This window comes from Falco punctatus (assembly GCF_963210335.1).
Source record: "Falco punctatus genome assembly, chromosome: 3".
Classification (NCBI taxonomy): Eukaryota; Metazoa; Chordata; class Aves; order Falconiformes; family Falconidae; genus Falco; species Falco punctatus.
Genome location: NC_137582.1, coordinates 64,552,193 through 64,577,095, shown reverse-complemented (window position 1 = coordinate 64,577,095; position 24,903 = coordinate 64,552,193). Strand labels below are relative to the sequence as shown.

General features: G+C 35.4%; 1 protein-coding gene across 9 annotated transcripts in view; it reads left to right on the top strand.

Moving 5' to 3' along the window:
* The window catches only part of LOC308060573 (cadherin-19-like), a 75,613-nt gene extending 50,954 nt beyond the window's left edge, over nucleotides 1-24,659 (top strand). For all 9 annotated transcript variants that reach the window (XM_080379483.1, XM_080379484.1, XM_080379476.1 and 6 more), the window contains 5 exons: nucleotides 2,042-2,178; nucleotides 8,746-8,867; nucleotides 16,988-17,105; nucleotides 19,186-19,437; nucleotides 23,156-24,659. In XM_080379483.1, coding sequence (XP_080235609.1) covers nucleotides 2,042-2,178; nucleotides 8,746-8,867; nucleotides 16,988-17,105; nucleotides 19,186-19,437; nucleotides 23,156-23,646 — 1,120 coding nt within the window. In that variant the 3' untranslated portion in view covers nucleotides 23,647-24,659. The remainder of the gene's footprint in view (nucleotides 1-2,041; nucleotides 2,179-8,745; nucleotides 8,868-16,987; nucleotides 17,106-19,185; nucleotides 19,438-23,155) is intronic.
* Nucleotides 24,660-24,903: the final 244 nt, after the last annotated feature.

Sequence of the window (24,903 nt, the reverse complement as noted above, 5' to 3'; positions counted from 1 at the left end):
CCACAACTGCCTCACAGAGATACTATATAAAAAGAGTCTTTCAGTCTTTCAATTTTGCAGAATAATTTTTCTGTCTCTTAAGGGAAAAAACAGGTAATTAATCTTTAACATACGGTTTATAATTAAAATGGCTTCTTAAGTTATTTGACGTCACTGTGCACTGTACGATTTAGACAGGCTAGCATACAGGGAAAAATGGATGATTCACAAAATACTTTATGGTGTGTATATTCCTAATAGCAGAAATATATGTGTGTGTCTATCTATCTACCTACCTACCTATAGTTTGGTCTTCAGAAGTTTGGTCAATGCAAATCATTTGTTATGATTTTACATTCATTTTCTTTTATTTACTAAGCTATTTATAGGTTAAATTAAACAAAAATAAAAACAAAATATATATGTACACACACACACACCCAAAAAAAAAAAAAAAAAAAAAAAAAAAAAAAAGGAGGGTGGGGGTAGTCTTGTTTATTTAGAGGACTGCAATTTCTCCTGCAAAACATTTAAACATAGGGCATATATATGACTTCTTAGTTTGAAATAGTTTGATGGAACTTGCTGAATGTCTGCATAGTCCCAAAACAGTGGTGCATATATTGCATCACTGAGTTTTTAAAAAATAGACTATGTCACTTCTAATGTAAAGATAAATTTGTTGGGTAAGTGCCATGCATATGAATCTCATTTTGAAACCATTGCTACCGTAAATGACAGCAGTTGCTTATAATACAGAAAACCAGCTGTGCTGCCTTGTGGATGCCAATCATCAAACAAACAAAGTAAAAAAGACATGAACAAATTTTCACTACATCAATAATAACAAACAACTAAAAATATCCAACATGGATTTTTTGAAAATTATCTATTAAAAATCAGAATACCAAATACACCCCAAACAAAAAAATATCAATGTCAGAGAACCCTAAACAAGCATTGGATACAGAGGATGAGGAATACTCACATTAAAAAAAATAAAATAAAATAATTGAATTGTAAATCCCTAAAATAGAAGTTTATAAATGTCAGATCTTTGGCTCATGAGAATAACTTTCACTGACTGTTTTGCTGGCTTGATTTATCCTCTTGCTGATTTTCAAAACAGACAAAATGTAACTATAAATAAGTTAGAAAGTCATCCAACCTTTGGCATATATTCTGATCAGGAGTCCTAAGTGTCAACAGGAGATAGAAAGACTTTGTCAAGCACAATTAAAGGTACAATAAAAGAGGGAATAGTTGCATGTGGGAATTCCAAATGGGAATTTCCAAACTTTTCAAACAGGTTTTACTTCCATGAAACAGACACTTCTAGGAACTGTGACATGCAGTCTTTTTTTGTACGTCATGAAAAATATTGGTAAATACCCTTTCCTTCTGAACCAGTATCTTTGGTGTCTTATTCAGTCTCTCTCTGGCCTGTGACCATTGGTTAGATTTAACTCTTTAAATGGTATGTATGTATGTATGGACATAGCATCCAGAGCCTTTTCAGTGAAGAGTTAGGAACACTGGACTCGTTTGCAATCATGTCCTGCATTAGGATTTTGTACCCTGCCTAGGTGTCACCTCATTACAGATAGTTGTCTGCCTTTCTTTATAATGTCTGTTCCTTTGGCATCAAAGCATGTCAGCAATGATAAAATAGATTTGCCATTATACCTCCACTTAGCTGTTACTATTATTCATCTCACAAGTGGCACTTATGCTTTTTCTTTTCAATGAAGTCATTCACCTGCTGTGAGCCTGACTTAAAAGTAAGAATGAATAATGCATTTCAGATTCAGTTCGCATTAATATAGATCTGAGATATATTTAGTTTTATAAAAGGAAGAACTTTGATCTTGGCAGCAGTGAATTTTAAATGTTTATAAGCGTACATTTTTCATGATTTCTGAGTTTTCTGAGCACGCATTTGTATGTATATATGCACAGCTCTGTTTTCTCAACTGACAATAGCTTTCTATGTCCTTGCTTTGATGGAACATTTCAGTATTAGGGAACCTCTTTACTTTTTTTTTTTTTTTTTTTGGTTCAGGTACTCTATTGTCCACATCAAGCATTTAAAGAGATTGTTCAGCATCAATGAGCACAATGGAACAATCATTACAACTAAACCTCTGGACCGAGAGAGAGCTTCTTGGCACAACATAACTGTTACAGCCACAGAAACAAGTGAGTAAGAAATTTAAGGAATGCTGTGTTTTATATACTGTGAACTGTAATTATCCTCTGAATACACCTTCTTTTAAGTGGCGAATACATGCTTCTTTTTCATTATATTACAGTTGCTTGCTATGTTAAGGAACATTATTAAAATGATTACTTAAACAGAAGTGGAATGTATTTCAGCTCCAAGGTCCTGTGCTTTTTCATAAAAGATGACCTTATAAAAAAGAAAGGGAACTGTAATAAGATAGAGACTGTAACGCTTTCAAGTTACACTGAAGCATATGAATTTCTCCTGCAGTGCAAGATCTTATGTTAAATTAGACCCTGGTTAATTTCACACCAGATTTTTGACTAGTGTGAAATTAGCCAGTGTTTAATTTAACACCAGTCAGAAACTTTGGCTCTAATTGTGAATTTAGACCTAAATCAGCTAGACTTCTTTTCAGTGACAATTATATCTGTGAAGCATCCTTTGTATAGATTTCACCTGTCAGTTTTGTTTGAAAATCAAATGCAAATTGCCTCTGTTTGTGCTTTTGGTGATCTGGTTACCCTAAGTCTGGGACAACACTTTAGAAAAATAACAACTACTGATTTATAACGTAGTTTAACAAGACTATTGGGATATTGTTTAAAAACTAATTACATCCATCCTCAGGAAGGAGGAAAAACATATGGAACTAGAGTCCAAACAATAAATCAGACAGGTTTTGCCAAATATTTTTAGCATGTTTTTGGATCCTGAATCTCAGTTACATGTTATTTATTGCTAAGACTACTTTAAACACATATTCATAAATTTCACTGTTCCCAAAAGGGAGCGAGGGAGCATTCCCTGTATATATGTAGAATATTACTGCTAGAAGTGTAATGCAGGATAGTCAGTAGCCATTTTCGTTGAAGTCTTTAATTTGTCTTTGGGAATTCATAGCATTATCTTCCTTTTCAGCTTCTCTGTGCCTTTTAAAACATTAATGTATTTTACTTTTCATGTTGTTGGGCAGCTGGCAGGTGTTGATCTCTGGCATACTTTTGTCATGTCATGTCATGTCATGAATGGCACTATAGAAACACAGCAGGATGACTTTGGTCTGGACTTTTCTGTTTAGTTAAACAATAAAATAGGAAAGAACCAAATGGTATAAGTGAATAAGTGTCTCCTGCAGCAAAAGAAAGTGAGCCTTTCACAGTAATGAAAGTTATTGTAGGGAAACCGAGCCCTTATGATCTTCATAGGCTTATTCTTTATTTCTTTAATGATGATAAGGTCACTGTCTATAACACTGTATTCAAAAGCATTGAAGTTAGGTCACTTTATCTGAGCATACCTGAAATGATTTATATCATGGACTAGTAGCATTTTATTCCTTCAAATATAATCATAACATACACTGTGTGAATGAGACATTTGGTGGATGGCATTGTGGCTCCACTGAAGCCAAATCAAAATGCCATTACAGTTCATCCACACAAGATATTTGTTGCAGCTGAGACAGATACTGAAACTGCATTAAAACAGCAACCTCCCCTGGGGCCTATTGATGTCCTGGCATTTGTACAAGACACAAGACTTTTGCCTCCATTGCAATGACAGGGATCAGGAATTAGTAAGAGGAGATTGCCTCTGTTATTGCAGGCTTGTGGTGTGGATCATCCTATCCTCACAACTTTGAGATAGCATATTTTAAAGGTATGCAGAATTAGATCTAATTCATTGGAATTTAAACGTAAGCAGTCAGAACCTGCAATCTGTTGAGTCTTATTCCACTTTATGCCTAAGATGTTTCTAGCTCAAGAGAAATCAAAGGTCTTTTAATCAGTTTTTACTAGGTTATAGTTAGCTTCTGCTTTGTACAAGGCTGAAGCGTAAACATCATTCTAACCGTACATGAGAGCAAGAAATCCTTAAGTCATCAGCTTTACTTAACACTGATTTACTGAGTCGGATGATAATTGACTGACAATTAATTAATTTAGAAGAAGAGTATCTGTTTCAGCTCTCTCTCTACTGAACTATAGACGATTAACAAAAATTCCCCGTGACAGCAACTAACTTGAGCTTACTTTGATCCTCATTTCTCCGTACACTCATTGGAAAAGTGCACTATCAGTCATAAGCAAACTTACTTACCCTCAAGAGACAACAGTAGTTTTCCCACTGGGTCTTGCAGATGTCCTTTCATAGTGGATTCCAGACCTACTACATGACTACAGGACTTACAGCTCTTTGAAGGTTTCAGTTATCGATCATATAATTAATTCAATGCCTAATTGTCACCCTACTTTGGTCATACATACTTTTGTTGACAGACTTATTTTTAGATTAGTCCTTTTAAAAAAAGAAAAAAATCATGTCATTTTCCTTTAGCAAGTAAATAAATTTGCTTTAGCCTAATTTATAATTAACAATTACTAGTATTAGTATTGTTATTACTGTTGTTATTATTATTATTAAACATTTCCTTTTACTGGCTGATGACAATGCTAAGCTTTCTTTAATCCCATGCAAGTACTGAGTTCTAATTTGTCTCTAGAGATGGTCACTTTTTTTCTTTTCACCCAGCTCCATAATGAGCAAGTTACTAAATTTCTCCATAGTAATTAAAGCATCAACTTCATTTTCACACTGATCCAACCTATTGCACTTGATATTCTGTTCTCTCAGACCTTGTTTTTCAAGTTCTGATCTCTCTCATCGAGATTATATCAAAGAAATTTTCTGCTCATTGAAAGATATTTAGCTTAATGTAGGATATGAATACAATAGCTGTATTAAAATTCTGACGACTCTTTTCCCGTGTAAGGGATAAAAGACTAAGTAAGTGTTGCCTACCATCTTCCCCAATTGCAACCGAAGGAGTCATTCTGCTTCACCCAAAATCTTCATTAGATATTTACCACACACTGATTCCAAGATTGGTTTTGTATGTGTTGCTCCTTCCCTAAAAACCCTACCTGTAATATCACAAAATTTAGAAACTTCCCAGTAACAAAGAAGGAGGGGTATTTAGTGAAAGAAAATAGATTTGAATGACAGCTCTAGGCTGAAAGGTACTATCTAAAAGTTTGTGCAAGCAAAAAGGTAGGCTTTAAAGAAAATATAGTATCCGTGACTCTTATGAACAAGCAAGTCAGGAGTAAGCCAAGGTATCTGGGTCCTTCCTTTGTATGCCACTTTGTACGTGACTGAAGCCATCAAGGGTACTTCCAGCCTCCTAATAAATGTGATAGTTTTCCTTTCAATGCCAAGCCAGCCAGATATCTGCCCTACACATCCAGTTCTGTCTTAAGTAAAAGAGGTTAAGTCTGTCCTACAATCTTGGTATTATTTCTAAAAGGGATGTGTGTTACTTTTTATGTGTATTTAAAAAATAAGCCAAGCACTATTTCATTGCCTATTGTGTTATTATGGATGTTGGGATTCAATAAGAGCAATGTTGTCTCACAAAAGAGTATTTTTGAGATGACTCTGAAAGATCATAAGCTTTGGTAAATTAGCACATCTCTAATGATTTCACAGAAGCAACGTGAAACTGCTGAGTATCTAGCCCTTTATCTCTGTAGCAGTTGCTTTTTGCTGCCATTTCCTTTGGCAAAAGACTCAAAGCCATCAGCACAGATTTCATAAGATCCAAGAAAACAAATGTTTGCTCCAAGCATCTAGTGAATTATACATTAAAAAAGCAATGCAATAACCAACCAAACCCATATAGTTTGAAGTGAGGCAGAAAGGAGTTCATTTTATTTTCTTCTTAAAGGTCCATTTGACTAATTTAAGAAAATGCCTTAAAAACTTCTGAACAGGTCAGAAGCAGTGACACTAGCATTCATCATGAGGCATATTTTAAATATAATAAATATTCTTGTGATTGACAAACTGGTTTTGACAGAGCGGATTGAGATACTGATAGATATTTAAGTTGATAGATATTTAGTTTTCCTGGAATGTCTTAAGATTATTTTATTAACTGGAAAAATGTCTTCCTTATGGTCCTTAGCCAACAACATGTCCAAGTTAATGTGAGTGTTATTATTGCAGTGAAACATCTTGCCTACTAAACTAATAAATTAGATTGTGGGGAAGGCAGACATTTCTCAGAGCTGTGCTCTGTAAATGTGAATTCAATGCACTGACAGGCAAAGGACTTCCAAGAGGTATTCTGTATAGAATCATAGAATCATCTACAATGGAAAAGACCTTTAAGATCATCAAGTCCAACAATAAAACTAGCATTGCCAAATACACCACTAAACCATGTCCTTAAGTGCCACATCTACACATTTTTTAAATACCTTCAGGGATGGTGACTCAAGCACCTCCCTGGGCAGCCTGTTCCAATGCTTCACCACTCTTTCAGTGAAGAATTTTTTCCTAATATCTAATCTAAATGTTCCCTGGTGCAACTTGAGGCTGTTTTCTCTTTTCCTATCACTTGTTATTTCGGAAAAGAGACCTACCCCCACCTGCCTACAACAGGTAGTTGCAGAGAGCAATAAGGTCTCCCCATGAGCCTTCTTTTTCTCCAAGCTAAACAACACCAGTTCCCTCAGCCGCTCCTCACAAGACCTGCGCTCCAGACCCTTCACCAGCTTCATTGCCCTCCTCTGGACACGCTCCAGCACCTCAGAGTCCCTCTTGCAGTGAGGGACCCTAACTGAACACAGTATTCAAGGTGCGGCCTCGCCAGTGCCGAGTTCAGGGGGACGATCACTTCCCTAGTCCTGCTGGCCACACTGTTTGGGATACAAGCCAGGATGCTGTTGGTCTTCTTGGCCACCTGGGCACACTGCTGGCTCATGTTCAGCTGGATGTCAACCAGCACTCCCAGGTCCTTTTCTACCAGGCAGCTTTCCAGCCACTCTTCCCCAAGCTTTTAGCTTTGCATGGGGTTGTTGTGACCCAAGTGTAGGACTGGCACAGGCACACACACCACTCTCCAGGTTCACAAGGACACACACCCCCTTCAGTACCTGTGTGGACCCTCTATCTGTCCAGCACCCCTGCCCAGACCCCAGGCCCTCTTATCAACTTTGTGGATCCCCAGCTCACCAACTAGTGCATGCTTGATGCTTGCTTGCAAACCCACAGCACTCACGCACTTGTCTCTTGTGCACCCTACATTCACAAATCCCCCCTGAGCATACCAGCGTGGACCCCTCTGAGCATGTGGCCTGGAAAAAAGGACCCCCTACTAAATGTTGAGTCCAGCTTAAAGTTTGCTAGCAAAAACACACACACACTCCATGCACACTGTTTGGGGAAGATACAGATATTCTTTCCTTGCACCTCCCTGTCACTCCAGTAGCTGGCACCATGGGCCAGGGGCATCCATACCCCATCTGACTCCAGATGCTGGCACCAATTTTCACTCACACTTATGCAGGTGTCAGCAGTATCTGGCACTTAGTCCCTGCGGCACACATACACAGCGGCAGAGTGATATTATACAGAGAGATAATTAAGAAAAAATTTAATAAGAAGAAATAAGACATTAGGACTGACTGGTGATCAGGTGCAGGCCTTAGCCAGACACGTATACTGGCTGGTTCCATTTTCCATGTAACCAGCCCCTTTTACATCCCTTTCTGTATGTCCCTCTCTGTTTCTCCCTGCATATTCTCCATGGGTCTGTACAGCTCCGTTGATTCCTGTGCCTTTCCGGGTCTGAGGTCCCTCTGGTTTACAGTCTTATCAGTTGCATAGTCCAGGCTGACCTACCTGGAACTGTTGCCCTGTGGTTTCTGAATAGCCCATCAATTATCATGAGATTTGTTTATTGTCATAGTCTCTGTTTGCTTTCTTAGAGTCTGTGTCTTGGTATATTTTGTGACTGTTTTCCCCTTTTTCTCCCTTGGTTTCCCAGCTGGCAAGGTCCCTGGTCTGATAACCTCGCAGGGATAAGCATTCTTACACTTTCACTTGCCCCCATCAATTAGTGTGTTTTACCAGGTTTGGCTCTCATTACCCCCTCCCTTATATTTCCCCAAAGTTTGTGTCCTTTATGTTCTTGTTTATGGCTTCCTCCTTTTCTTATTAACTCTTGTTGCAATTGAGTAAGGTCCTTGACCAGATACTGTTAGAGGTGCAGACACTCTCCTTTCATATAACCTTCCATATGTCTAGTGTTGTTCTGCAATATAGTAAATCAGACTGCATGAACGAAACCTCATTTAATTTCTTCAGATCAGATTTTATTTTTTACATTTAGATCAGTTTCTGACTTGGTAAGTGAAAGACTGAACAAATCCAAAATTTTACATGAAATAACCTTACATTATTTCAAGATATACTATTATAATGTAACATGATGGATTGGTGAAGAAAACAAAAACAAAACCCCACCACCTTTTGTAAACAGAACCCCAGAAAAGAAAGAGAATGCCATTTTTTTATATGTATTGGATGTATTTGAACTCATTAAAAAGAATTAGTATAAAATGTGCCTGTAGGTCTCAGTGACTATGTTCTCCTCTGTAGAATATACTTAAATTTTTCTAATGTCTACAGTACTTTAAAATATGTAGTAGATTATTTATAACTTTTGATTTCTGTCTTTTTTTAACTATTAGGAAATCCTGAAAAAATTTCAGAAGCAAATGTGTATATCCAAGTTCTCGATGTTAATGATTATGCACCAGAATTCCCTAAATATTATGAAACATTTGTTTGTGAAAATGCGGTTCCTGGCCAGGTAAGGTGAAGAAGTTAGCCACCTGTTTTCTCATTACAATGAAGATTTGGCCTGATATGTTACTGTTCCCTTTACTATTGATTATTTCAGTACTGTGAGCACAGGCTGTATTTTGTGTATTTCCAAAATTAGTTCTGTTGATATATGTATAGTTTTAGATTTAAATTTTGGAAGGCTGATGTGTATATTTCCTCCCTTAAAAAATAATCAGTATATCTCATTCATCTGTAAAAACAGGTAACACATGTACAGACAGAAAGTTCTAAAGAAAACGTAAGGCACAGATTTGTTTCATGCTAATGTCACAGATGTAGGACCTAAGCATGGTGATTTCAGCAACAGCATAATGTAGCCTGGAAGAACCAGACTCAGACATAATTCAAACAAGATTGTTTTCTTTGGTGAGCAATCATTTATTGCAAACTGAATTCAAAACCTGTCTAGTTCAGTAGAAGTATGAAGATGCTTAAGTCACGCCCCTTGCAATACCTTCTCTAGCTGGCAGCTTAAGGGATTGTTGAATTAAGTATCCTCCACTGGAGGATTCTTTTCCATATCCTACTCCTTTCTCAGGTGAATGGAGTAACATCAGTCAGCTGATCCCCCAAGTAACACTACTGACTCTGTTTTCCTCCTGCAAAAAGAAAAATAGGCTATTCAAGCTTAAAAACAAACAGAAAACAAATGAAAAAAAAAAGAAAAAAAGAAGTACAAAATGAGCAACAAAAAAAAGCAACAACAAAAAGCTATAGACAGAAAAATCTATATGTTTTTTCAAGACTTTAAAGCATTATTCGGACAAATGAAAAGGACCTTTGGGATATCTGTGATAGTTCTGTTCAAACATTTTGCTGTGTTTTGATTTCTGAACCACAGAGCAGAGCCTCTCTTTTTACACCAGCTTGGTTTACTTTGACCGGGATTAGTCTGCAGTGAAATAACTCTTTCCCTGTTGCTGAAGTAATTTCTTTACAGCTTTCATCCATTTATGTGTCCTTCAATCAGCAGTTGGTTGGTTTGTTCTGCATTTGGTAATTTTCCACTCTGCAAAGGCTACCTCTGGTTCAGAGGTACTTGCAGCAAGCCATTTCTTTTGGGGTTTTGGTAACTCATTAACAGATCAAAGTACAGGCATTAAAACAAATGCCACTTCATGTTCCTTGCCTTCAAGACACCACAAATTAAATATGGAGGATTATAGAATGGATATTTGTAATCCATGTTTTGGAGTTGCCTACAATATAAAAACCTAGATGATTTATTTCTTAGAGTTTTCATTATTCCATAATTACCTACTGACAAATAACATCTGTATGCTAACCCATTAATGGCTCCATTTCAATAACAATTAAGTATATATGTATTAACTATTTTGAGAATCACTGGTGAAAATGGCACTGTAAAGAATAGTAGTAGTAACAATAATAATAAACTCTTTAAGCATAAGAACCAGAATTATTCCTGTTTAACACTGTAATATCTGAAGGAAGGATGCACATGATATATTTCCCATTTTACAGACAGGCAAAATGTTTGTCTAATTTTTTTTTTCTATCTTTTTTTTTCTTTTTTCATTGCTATAGGTTTTTGAGAGTCACAGGCATCTTTAGTTTATCCTTTGGAGACCATGACAGTAATGTTAAATAATCTTCTCATTAACAAATGACCTTAGGAAGAACAACAGGAAATTGCAATTGAAGTGCATAATTATCACAGTCAGAGCTTATGATCTTCTATTTAATGTTTATGATTTAAAACAGAATTGATAGCTGATGTGTCTCCTTTAGTGTTTGTTTTGGTTTTGGTTTTTTTTTTTGGTGTTTTTGTTTGTTTGTTTGTTTTTTGTTTGTTTGTTTGTTTTACTTTTTACTCACAGGAAAATGATTATTTACTTTCATCAGCAAGAAGCCAAAAGGTTCAAAATTGATTTTATCCATAGCCTGGCTATCCACTGCATAACACACTTACTTCACATTTCAGAAGAATCTCTTACAGCAGTTGAAGGGCTTTTATCTTAGTCATATATCTACAATCAGTTCTGAACAGCTCAGGAATCTGCTTACATGTTATAAGTTGAGATCAAAGTTGTATAGGTACTCTATTGCATTTCAATTTCTAAAGCAGCTATCTCTATCCATTTAGCTGGAAATGATACACTGAAAGATATTCTCAGAGATGTTCTCCACTTCTAGAATTTACTTCCTTCCCTGATCTCAGCTGAGTTCTTTCTGGTTTCATGGGTGCCTCAACATATATTTGCATCCTACAGCTTATAGTGTTTGGGAAAAAGGAAGGAAAGTCACCACAGAGGGCAAGATACTGTCAAAAAAATTGTCTTATTTGGGTGACTTTTTCTGCCTGGTTTACAATAAAAGCAACGCTGAGTCATGTGGTAAATAAGTTCACATAGCCTTAGTGTATACTAGGTTATGATAAAGAATGTGTAGAATAGAATAGTACATGAATAAAACTAATTGTTGGTTTAATTATCCAAACTCAGAGGCAGTTATTAGTGCCTTCATTCTAGAGAAGAAGGCTTGTTTTGAAGTTTTGAATTTTCTGCAACATTAAAAAAAATATTGTCTACCTTTATTGAAGGAGCGTTGATCTTCATGTCCCTGTATAGTGGTTTTGTGAGTTACAGACATACTTAACCTCTGAAAGTCATTCAAACAAAAAGATATATTTTGGAATGTGAGAATATAGTCTGAAATCTGACAATAAAAATGGATGTAAAGACTGTAGATAGTTTTTTTTGGCATTGTCTAAATCCATTCTTCATCTTTATTAGACATTTTTCATATCAGTGGAGTTTTCACTATTCATTTCATGTTATAGGTCTGTGCTGTCCTATAATACAAAAGTTATCCGTATACTAACCAGAACCAAAGATTTCTTTTGCACATTGAAAAAACACTTTCAGTGTACCACCAGTATTAAATACATTATTTTCAAAATTACTTGAACATGAAAGTTGCTATGTAAAATAAACTTCTCTCCTAATACAGCTATAGCTGGCATCAGATCAAATGGAACAGTATTAATAAGGCATCCAAACCCATGTTTCCCTTTTGATCAGGCCTTTTGACTTTATATCTATATGTAGGCAAGTAAATGATGACTCCAATGTGATATTAATTCTTTATATTTACCTTTTATGTGTGTGTACAGTAACTACAAACTGTTGAATTCTAGAGGAAATATTCTATAAAAATGATCAGAACAGGAAGTGGACCAAATCTGTCTCAAAGATAACACTAAAGACATTTCAACAAGAATGAATTTTACGCAAAAAGCTTAATTGCCAAGGCATTAATAAATTAACTGAGCCTGAAACTGCAGCTTAAAAGTTTGATGTAAGCTGTATCAAATATCTTATGTTATGTGTAAGCAAGCTGACCATCTATAATGTACCTATTTGTATGCATGGTAATTCAGCACTAGTGGATATTGGTCTTTCTTCATATCAAACAGATTTCAGCTGAAGACAAGCTACAATGAATACACCTACATTCTGAATTAATGCTGTCTTCTCTAATGAGTATTTATTCTGGTTATTCTGAGTTCTTGTAATCTGGGGGTCATATATAAAGTGACTTCGATGTTGTAGCTTGCTTAGTAATTTTCATTAGATCTAAAGAAGTGAGTACGTATGCAGAGCACTTTGAGTTAGAGACAACAAAAAAACCCAACAAATTTATTTACTCGATAGTTAGCATATAATAAAATAATCATTCATTACAGTGTTACAGTGAAAATGGAGTACTCATTTGATATTACTTTGCTACATAATGAAATATTGACAGAAGAAAAGAGAGGAAATCTTTAACTTATGATTAATGTCATAAATGAGCAGTTTGCTAAAACAGATCATTTCTAACAAACCGTGATGTAAAATGATTTTTGATAGCAGAGAAGTGAAAGTGAAATGTTAGTAAGCCAATGTTTGTTATTTCACCTTGTTAGATTCTCTTCATCATTTACAAAAAACATCTGAGCAGTAGTGATAAGAAAATAAAACGTTAAAAAGAGAAAAAGAATGAGGGCATCACTTAGAGTATAAAAACATTGTGAAGCTGTGAAAGCACCATATATCCTAGAAGTCCCTTACTCTAAGCTATACCTGCAGATTCACAGATCATAATTTGTGACATTTTGCAACAGTGGCCACATTGGCCCATGGAAAATTCCTTTTTCTGTTTTATACAGACCATGATTCATCAACATTATCTCAAAGCAGAATGGAACAGGTAAGAATAGTTTTTCAGCATATACAAACAAACATAAAAATGCACCTAAGTGTCATGGCATGAGCTTTGTAATAGTTATTCCTTTGCTGAGATGTACACCATTTTATTTATAGCTGAGAAGAAACATCTTACAGTATACCCAGTGAAATCAGATCAATATTGTGCAAATTTGGTTTTCAAAAATGAAATAGAAGCAGTGAAAAGGAAAACCTTAGTCTTGAGTTAGAAGGTCTATCTGGAAAGTGCAGGTGTTGACTAATCTACCTACACTAAACTTTGATGGTGATCAAATATCATTAAGCAATGAGAAAAATCCCACTAGCCAATTTGAACAAAACCAGTTCTATACTCCCCAAACAGGTGGGTGATCTGATATCTTACATCCTACAAACCATAGCAGTTCCTATTGAAGGATGTTGTGTGGAAAACAAACCAAAAGAAACTAAAGTAAGAAGGGAGAGGTGGCAGATCTGTGCCTACTTGCTTCCACCTGTCTGATGGGAATGATAAGACTATACCTGGGTATGGAAGCATGCACAAAGGACTTAACGTTATACACTCAGAGTACTTTAGCATGAAAATTAATGGTACTTGTGTTCAGTTGGATAGTTTAAGCCTTAAGTTGAATCTGGTAGAAAGAAAACTCTTAGAATCTAAAAGGATTATAATAGAAAAGCTTTCTTCTTCCTTCTGGGCATTTCCATAATGCCAGTTCAGTGAGACCACCTAGGGTTAAGGAAATACATTTTCAATGAATTTTCATCAAGACTACCTGGCAGTCAGCTACTCCATACTCCAAACTTGTTATTTGCAAGACAAACAACACCCAGCTAGATGTTCAGTACAGAAGGGTTACAAAAAATCTCTTTACGCAAAGTAATTAGTCAATGAAAGATCAGAGCTGTTACTAATATCCTAGACTCCCTCACTGATGACATTTATTAGTTGCAAGTGCCCCCTAATCAGATGGAAGGGGAAGTGGAATGTAACAGGCCATATCTTTTTGTGACCTTTGATCCAAGGGCCTCCTGCTGTTCCTAGCAATGATCTCATTGTGTTTGGAAAGAAACAGTAAATGAGGCCCACCCACCATGAACTTAAATCAGTTTTTCAAGAAAAATTAAGTGACTTAATCTCAGTTTTAAAGAAATGTACATTTTCAAATGGTCTGCTGGATTATTACAGCTTCTACATGCATGAGACCTGCTATAAGGAATTTTACAGCAATTAAATGTCAGCCTATTCAATACAACCGATACAACCTTGCAGAAGCAACAAATCATTCAGTCTAAACTCTTTGTTTACACACTAAAATGTAATGGTTTTTTAAACCTTGAATCACTAGCAAGAAGTGCAGTTTTTCAGTCTGTGATAACAGTCTACCTGGTGAAAGGCTAGAATATCCTACATTAGATGTACAAAAGCCTAGGAAACGAGAAAAAAAGAAACAGTTTCCTTCTCCTGGGTGATTTTTCCTTTAGAGTCAGCAAAATCAGAGCTGCCTATTGCTCTGAATATTTTATAGACTCATCTGAGTTTTTCTGAATCTTAGTGGAAGTGGTACAGTAAGAAAGAAATAAACAATAAGGGTTTGCCCTGTCCTTGTGTTCCAAATATTCCCCTACTTCTAAGGTGAATCCTTAAAGGTATATTCATATGTCTAGAATAGCCATAACAGTCTTAGGTTTGTGGAGAACAGCACAGTTCAAAACAAGGGAAGGTGTTTTGTTTTGTTTGTTTTTCAGCTAGCCACATACTCCTCAGAAGTTTATTGATTGGATCACATATAAATCAAATTTGTTGGGGCAAATACATTCTGTATGTAGAATAACAGAAGTTAACAATGAAATAGCAAAACAGTATCTAACTCACAACTGCAGTAATTTTATGATTTTCAAACATGATAGACTCCTAAACATCTACTTTCCAAAGACATTGCTAATACCTAGTAAAATAATTATTAATCAGACTGAAAAGTGAAAGTATAAAAATCACATCTATAATTAATGTTTTTTGGTTGTTTTTTTGTTTGCTTTGTTTTGTTTTGTTTTGTTTTGTTTTTTTAGGTAGGTAACTTTTCACTAGCATGTCACTAAAATAAAACCAAACCAAACCAATACAAATTAGATGTGGCTAAGATGTCTTTGTAGACTACTATATTACTTCTCATATTCGGTCTATTCTAGCTTGATAGACCCTGAAATGTACAGATAGACATATATCCATACAAATCTTTTTCTCAGTGGCAACCATGGAGATGTTAGCAGCAAAGCAGAGCCTTTAAAAGTTTTTGGAGGTATATGGTAAAATATTATCATAAAAATGTGCCATTCTTCATGTTTTAGGCTGGGTTCATATTAGGCATATTTTAGGAGTGGTATCCCCTTCTAAAACTGAAGCCTGTGGTTTATTATCAAGATAATATTAGTGAATAGTTATTGTTCTTCACTGATTTATTGACCTGCATGCTTATACCTGTCTTTGTGTCACCTTAGCTGTTTTGTTTTCTCTGGGGAAAGGGAAAAAAATTCCCTGATGAAGTACGTCACTGAACAATCACTCCTCTCATTAGTGGCAATAAAAAAATCTCAAGGGTAGTCATTTTTCCATAGAGTGAAAACATAAATTTGTAATAAATTTCAGATATGAAAAGGGAACAGTGCTATCTTCTGGGGTGTAAGCCTCATTTTGCACTCTGCTGTGATGGTTTCATCAAACTTAGCTTCTTGAAAAGAAAAATAATGTGTGTTGAAGTCTTAGATCTTTGACTGAGAAATGGTTTAATCAAGAAAGAATTTTCAAAGGCACAGATGGAAAGCTGTAGTCATTTCCATCGACGTACTGCTTTACTTTTAGAGCACCACTTGTAACTTTCAGGTTCTTTCTGGTTCAAGGAAAGTTGAGGCTTTAAGTTTCTTGGGTACAAACCTCTGCAAGGCGTGACATGACTGATAAAATAGAACCCAAGTTCAAATTGGATACTATCTTTTCTGAAAGTGGGTGGGCTTGCATCAGTTTGTTTTCCTCCTGATCACTTACTAATAATGCTGATGCTCAGGTCATTAAACATTTACTGATAAAAGTAACAAAAATAAGCTCTTTTAAAGCATAAATTTTGCTGATTATGTTAACTGTAACTTAGTTATTTATTTGCAGAGATGGAAGATATTCCTTTGCATGATAACTGTTATTTTTTATTTTATCTTGGAACGACTATGTAGTTTGACATATTTGTAAATGAAGGCTGTTTTGCTTTCTTCAGAAAAAGCAACCAAGAGGTTCCATAATCAATCTGTTATAATATCCAGTTTCAACAATTGAACACATGACGTTGTCACCATATATCACTTACTGGAGCTACAATACATCAGTTGAATGATGTCAATCTGTTTGTGGGTTGGAAGGAAATGGGTTTTGTATAGAAGGATTTGTTCAAATTTTCACCTTGAAAAAAAAGTACAGAACACCATAAATATGATTACTTTTTTCAGTTATGGAAACTTCATTTACCCCTGGTCTTTTGATCCAGCAAATAATTTATATTTTCTCAAGATTTTAATGCCTGCCTCTTGTAAATTGATGAAAAATCAAAGCAGAGAATTTGCATAGTATTAGTCTCAATAAGCCTGTTTTGGTATAGAAGGTATATATTTGTGAGTGCTTTAACATGCACTCAATATGTATTCACAGATCACATCTCTAACAACAGTTTAACATGCCTAAGATGTTTTTTTATTCTTTTAAAGGACAAGTAAATACTTTTATGTTTGATTGTTTGGTTTTTGGTTTTTTTTATTATTATTATTTTATTCTTTTAAAGACAAGTAAATACTTTTATTCTTAAACAATTCTGTTTGTCTGTGTTTCCAGCTAATTCAAAGCATCAGTGCAGTGGATCAAGATGACTCAGCAAATGGTCACCATTTTTACTTCTCATTGGCTCAGGAGGCCACAAACAATTCACATTTTACTGTCAAAGATAATCAAGGTAGTGTCTTTCATGTAGCTCTTTAAGACCTTCCTAATCAAAGTTGCATGCTTCTAGTGGTCCTCACATTCTGTAAAAATTTCCACTTAAATATAAATTGTCTTTATAAGATATGAACATGCATTTCAATAATACCAAAAAGTTTATTTTCCCTGTTCAGCCAAATAAACAGCAAAAGACAGTTTTATTTCAATGAAAGAAAAAAATGCTGAGATGAAAAATACACTGGTATTCTTTAAAATTTATTTACTTAATGTAGGATATGGTGGGAAATACCAAGAATCTTGTTAAAATTATCTCTTTGTTGAAGAAACAAGATGGCCAGAAAGAGAAGATTGTTGTTAATGTAAGTCCATCACTTCATCCCTTCAGCAAGACCAAAATTATAAACACAGATAAACAGGAATGCAGTCTTATGTCTTAATACTTTTGAAACTGCATACACTTATTACTGATGACATCATACAAATGTCTTCTATATATATTCTAATGTATTCAGAAATTATATTGATTGAGAGTCTTATTAAAAGAATGATATAGAGAGATATCAAACAAAACCAGTCTGCTGTGAAAACGTCGATACAATATCTGATGGAATTTCAGGGAAGATGACCGCTCAGAGTCACTTTGCTGAGACTACAAAGAAGAGCTTCTTCAGACTCAGCTAAAGTACACACTGTACTTACTGATTTTTCTGATTATTTGAATGTTCTGCCTAGGTGAATAAATCAATGGAAATAAGTTTTGGAATGTTCAGACTATGTTAAAAGAGCAAACTACTTCTCTCAATACCTCTAAAGTTAGTCAATCTATTAATATGTATTTCAGTTCCCAGGTTCATTAACATCTCACTCAGTGCCAGGAAGAGATAAGTTGTTACACTGAGGTCAAATTGTGTACAAGCCACGAGCCTTTCCCACTTTTGCTCATTCTGCAAGGCCCAAGCAAAGCCACACACGTGGCAATACAACCAGTTCTTTTTGGTGGTTATTGATGGGGTGGGGAGGGGGCAGAGGAGGAAATTTTTAAATTATGGTACTGTCAGTGCAATCTCTCTTTCTGCTGCATTTCATAGAAATGGCTGGGTGAACTTGGATCGTCCTATGCAAAAGCAAAAGTGACTCTACAGATCTGGAGAATTTTACCTCAGAGTTACTTTCTGAACTATGAAAGAAACCTAGAAGAACTTAAATGTGAGGGAGTTAACTTCAGTAGACTTTGATTAGATGTATTACACAGATTATGGTAGAAACACTTTTTTTTTGCCTACATACATGAATGCACACATGCAGCAATTCACCCTGCCAAAATGAAAAAAATCTGATATGTATATATTTATAGATTTTTCTTCTTTCCATTATACAGAGATTTAGGCAGAGCTAATTTGTTTTGCAACAAGCTGTTTCAGATTTGAATTAGTTGATATGCAACAGGAACTGAATTTGAGCCATTTACTGGGTTTGGTACAGAACTGATTTCTAAACTCCAATAGTTAAATACAAAGTAAGGTGAGACCCTATAGCAGCTTGTCATTAAATTAGATAGGAGCTTAGATAGGTCTAGTTTTTGAGTCAGGGAAATAAATAAAAGACTAGTTCACTGGACTTTTTTCTTGCTTTCTCTTCTTTTCCTTGCCACCTGCTTTCTCTGTGGGCTGCCAGACACACTTTTGAAGCCTTTTGATTGGTAAACTGTCTATATTTCATCTGTGAACTGCTGGATTGCTAGCAGCTGGATACATGGAATCGTTTTAAGAATCAATTAATTAGTCTGAGCAGGTTTCAGGTACTGGAAAAAGTGGGGTTTTTTTTAGCTTTGAACATAAAAAAAAAAAAAAAAGCCTCTATGTAATTTTTTTTTATTATTATTATTGCCCCTGGAATACATATGTCAAAAATAAATGCAGTTTATTCAGTTTACACAAAACACCCACCACATGTCAATGCCTGGTTTTACTTTTTTAACTTTTTTAATATGTAGCTTTGCACAGTACCATTGTTTTTAAATAGGTCAGATTCCACTAGAGTTTTATCGTTAAAAAGTGATAAATGTGTATCATACATAATAATTTATCTTCTAGATAACACAGCTGGAATTTTCACAGCAAAAAGTGGCTTCAAGAGGCAAGAGCAGTTTTATTTCTACTTGCCAATCTTAATTCTGGATAATGGAATTCCACCACTGTCAAGCACAAATACTCTCACCATCACTGTCTGTGACTGTGACACTGAAGTTAATGCCTTGTACTGTCGATATGGGGCTTTCATGTATTCCATGGGTCTCAGCACAGAAGCTTTAGTAGCTGTTTTGGCTTGCATCCTAATACTCCTCGGTAAGTATGAGAATGAGAAATTGGTTTGTTTCCTTCTACAGTGGGCTTGGTTGAGTGACAAAGATGTTTCCTTGACTGGAAGACTGGAAGTACTGTGTTATTCAGAAAACTTGCAATAAGGCAAATGATCCATTTTTCTGTTTTCCTGATTATAATTCACCTCCCACAATTCCAGTTTTCAGTAAAATTTGAATTCTAAGACAATGTTCACAAAGTTGGCTCTAGTTGAATCATGGTCCTACTTACTCCTCCAGCTCTATAATAATAAAGACTTGGGAGTCCAAGGTCTGTTTTTAGCCCGGGTAAAGCTGAAGACCGGGTTACACAAGAAAATTCGCTAGTATAAGAATATATGTAAAAGAGCAACACCTTACTTGTTCTGCCTTAGGTATGCCAAATGTAGAGGTAAGATCAATATAAAATAATGAAAGAAAAAGAGAATCTGATACTCTCAGAAAGCAACTCCAGAAACAAATGGGGAGTTTCTCTGTGAGTTCATAAAGCTGTATTGCCAGGCAGCCTTTTCTCCAAATGTTGGACATCCCCTTTTACCTTTCAGCAGACACCAGATTAACCTCCATTAAAGTGTAGAGCTTGTGGGGGTGTCAAAATGGGTTTGAGAGCATTTTAAGCACACAAGAGTTGCACTTGTATTGCTGCAAAGGGTCATAGCTGGGAAATGGCACTCAGAACCAGACCAACTACCCAAGGCTGGCTGTTCCTGCTCTGCATGGGGCCATGGCTGCTGCAAGGCAAATTGCAGTGACAGCACACAGGGAAACAGCTTCTTTACCTGGTGAAACATGCAGGTATCCCTGCTACAGTGAATTTGTCTTCTTCCAGCAAAAATAATATACAATAATGTGCAATAATATGGCATATCCATATTATGCCATAAAGCAGTATGCTTCATAAAGTGCCATATCCAAAAATACCACAAAACGATCAATGGATTATATATAGTAAAACCATTCTTCCACCAGTGAAACTACAAACAAACAACTCCAAAGTAAGAAAATTACAATAGAATCAGGATTTCACTAAGCAATGTGATATCACATCATCATTATATATTGGGTAAACATAGCATAAATTTGTTTTCAATAAAATTTTTACAAAAGGCAAAATATGACCAGAATTAAAACAAAACTGCAGCATAATAACTAGTACCAAATATCATGTCCACAAAGAAAGAAGTAATAACAGAAATTACACTGCCTTAAGAAACAAAAAACTTTCAGTGAAAATTATTTTCACAGTGTATTTGTCAGTCACAGCAAATATAATAGTAATATTTTTAAAGTCCTATATTATTGAAAGAAATACACAAAACTTTAAGCAAACACACACCCCCACCCCACACCCCACCCCTGATGGCTAGCTGGGTAAAGAACATTCTTTTTTCTACTCTTGTTACGCAATATTACCTCTACTAGCCTATAAATAACAGCATACAACACCAAACATACAATCATTAACTACATGAAAGCTGAGGCTAGAAAATGAAGGCTTGCAGCATTATTCTAATGCCATAGTAGCAACAGAAGGCAAGAAAGACAAGTCCAGTAAAGCTAATGGGATTATTTTGAGTTTACACCAGTGAAAAAAGAAATTTAACAAGTTAAAAATCACCCATATTCTGCATTATGTCCACAAGGTCACAGCTTATTTTCCTTAGAATAAGGAATAAAAACTGGGTCTAAATATTTCCTGTTGTACCTTTGACCTCCTGACTGAATCTCTGGTGAGAACTCATGGAAATTTCTCCTAAAATGGAACCCTGTAATTTAATTCCACAGTTAATGAGTTGCCCAGAAGCAGCATGCTTACCTGTCAGTTATGAGTCAGCACCTTCATATGGCTTTGAAGTCTCAAGATGAGGTAACATGCAGGAAACTGCAGAAGCAGAATGGCCTACAAAACAATATGTGCTTTTATTTATCCTTATGAACACATTGGATAAACAGGGCAAGGACGAAAACAATGGAAGATTATCTCATAATTATTGTGTCTAGATAGGAGTACTTCTGGCCAGACACTAGCCATTTCTTGACTCCATAGCAAACTCCAGGGATGTACTAGTTCCCCTAGTTACATGTCTTGTTTTCCAACAGTGAAAGCAGGAACTCACAATTGAATTTTTGGTTTCTAGACTGGTCTGCACTTCAGAGTCACCTTATTTAAATCTGAGCTTTCCTTGTCTCAGGCAATCTTCAGTAGTGGCCTCAAAAGCAGCCCCCCTGATTGTAGTCCCTGTTTTAAACCTTGCAGTGTAGTTGCAGCACGCATTTCAAGGTTTTTTTTGATTGTTGCAGGATATCTGAACTTCATCATTTTGTGTTATGCACTTAAAGGACTGAGGGTCAGACAAACTATATCACTGCATTATCCAAGCCATCAGTGAAATTATTGCAGAGAGGTCCTCTCTCCAGATGGAATAAGCCCTTGGTGTCTACTGGGCCTATGCATATCACAAAAGCCAAAGCAGGGATACAGATAAATGTCTTACAGACACACATATTTTAAATGCATTAAGTTTTCAAATGTATTTTTGTGATTATTTGAAATGAAATTATAAAAATTTCTATGCATAATGTGTTTGGCACATATCTGAAAACTAAAGTTTAATTTTTTTTCCATTTTTCTGTATCATCATGTGTACCATTGGAAGAGTTCATCATGCAATGGGTTTAGAAAGTTGAAACAATCTGGGGTTTAAAAATGTATTATAACATTGTAGAAATTCTTATTTGCAACACTTTCAAGTTTGGTGTTGGTGTCTCCCAATCAAATGAAATAGTATAAAGTAAATATATAGAAATAAAGAACTACTTCAGGTCCTTCATATCCCTAAGTGAGGCAGAATCCTGCCATTGTTGGTAGTTGTTGAGTAAAAAAATAAACACCACAAACTACTTCCTTATTAAATAGAAAAGCAGTAAGATTTAGTTAAAAACTGAAATCATTAATCTCTGTGAAGTCATAGACTGTTTCAAAGGGATTATTCAGCTGAAAATGAAATGAGTTATGATTAAAAAATAATGCTTTAAAATAAAATCTAAAAAAGGTTTCATATATGAAAGAAACAAGGTGCCCTGATAAATAGGCCTTGGTAGTAAATACTGCTACAACATCATGCAAAATTTGGTGATAATGTTCAAATTTCCAAACCAACATAACAGAAATAATTGAACCATACCCTGCATGGTCTATGGAACTGAATGATTCAACCAGCTGAGGAAAATATCTTATTGCCTCATTTTTCATTTGATCTTCCTGGGGCTTTGTTCTGAGAGAAAGTGAGAGATAAAGAATTTAAATTCTGAATGTGAAATTGACGTATTATGTGACAAACCAAAGCAGTTTCAAAAAGCATAACCTGTGTTTCCATCAGTTTCAAACTCCCATCTACCAAAAGAACTGCTCCATTTCATTCACCTGTTTTACAGGTCCCGTTGTAGCCATTTTCCCACCACATACTATGCTCACCTCAAAACCATAAACCCCATAAGAATTACAGCTCCATATTTTTTTTAAGATAGCCTCACTTTGCAATGGCATCAGTATTAAGAAACATTACCATTTTTTTTAATCTTTCCAAGCACATTCAAAGTGTCTGGTTCTGTTTATTTTTTCCCTTGTTTATGTCTTTTTTTTCTTTTCTTTTCTCTTTGTGTGGTTTGTTTGTTTGTTTTGTTTTGTTTTGTTTTGTTGTCAGTGTTCTTTTTGGCAATCATAGCCTTAAGGCAGCAGAGGAAGAGGTCTCCTTTTTCAGAGAAAACAGAAGAATTCAGAGAAAATATTGTCAGGTATGATGATGAAGGAGGCGGTGAGGAGGATACAGAAGCCTTTGATATTTCAGCACTGAGGACCCGTACCGTCATGCGAATGCACAAACCTCGGAAGAAGGTCAGCACAGAGATCCACAGCCTCTACAGACAGTCTCTACAGGTTGGCCCTGACAGTGCAATTTTCAGGCAATTCATTTCAGAAAAGCTTGAAGAAGCAAATACAGACCCTAGTGCTCCTCCATATGACTCACTTCAATGCTATGCATTTGAGGGAATGGGTTCTTTGGCAGGATCCCTCAGTTCTTTAGGTTCAAATATGTCAGATGAGGATCAGAGTTATGACTATCTTACAAACTGGGGACCTCACTTCAAACAGCTTGCAGGCATGTACACTTCCAGTAGAAGTGCAGGGGATTAGTTACTCTTTGGTTTGCTGTTTTATTTTCCCAGATCTTGGCCATCAAAAAGAACTGTGGATTTTTAAAAAGGTGATCATCCCACATTTAAGCATGAAAAATAAAAGCCCAAGGTGGTTTGTTGTTTTTTTCCCTGGAAAAAGAACTTTTAAAATCTTTTAAAGAACTTTTGAAAAACCACACCAGGTATGTCATGAGGTGAGGGGGTGGAGACTCTTGTATTAAAATCTTGTGGTTATTTAGGTGCCCAAATGCAAACCGTGCTGCTCTGGATACATAGGTCCCTTTCTGGATACTGAAAACTGTCCTGCAAGTACAAAAGGAGGAGGAGAAGCCATAAATGGTTATTGTAAATATTCTGTCATCCTTAAGCTTTAAACTGTTTCCAAAGTTAAGACAGACTTTTGCAGTTGCAGTTGAGTATATTCATTAACCAGTGTTAAACATGCATATTTGTATAATGCTTCATTATATAAATCTACTTGTGTGAAAAAGTGGACCTTACATATTCTAATACAATTGTCAGAAGCACTCATAGAGTCATCTATTTATTGTTCTTAGGGTGATAAAACTAAAACAAATGTCTTTTCCTATCAGTGTAAAAATAAAGACCTATTACAACATCAGCAAGTATTTGCTGCCATTTTAGTTTTTAATAGAACTATTGGAAAATGTATAAACCAATACTTAATTTAGCAAATAAGATAGAAAAAAAAAAATCAGTTCAAGTTAGAATCAATAGTCAACATAAATACTGCAATCGACCACGTTATATATTACTGTACTTAGAACAAAATGCTATACAAATACAGGCATTTTTCCTTTTATTAAGGGTTTAAAGGATGACTGAATTACCAGCACAGATTTATTTTTTTATTATGGAATAGAAAATCATCTGCAGCAGTCAGTTGTATTATAACAATATTAAGAATCTTTAAAATGCTAAGATGATGGTTATAAAACTTTATGTATAACATTAGATAATAAGATAATAAAATGCTTTAATGTTAATCCACTTCTGAAAATGGTTCTGAATCATTCTGCAAGACTCAAGTCAGTCAAAATTAATTTCCTACTGTATTTTTTCCAAATATTCAGTAATGAATATGAATCTGTCTCAGAATATTGTTTTACTCTTTGTTATACCACTACCCAGAAGCAATTTTGCATCTGAGGGTTATCAAAAATGTTGAAAATGGTCTGTCTGGAAGGAGCAATCCACCTGTTTTTTGTTCATCTCTCTTCCATGATGTACTTAT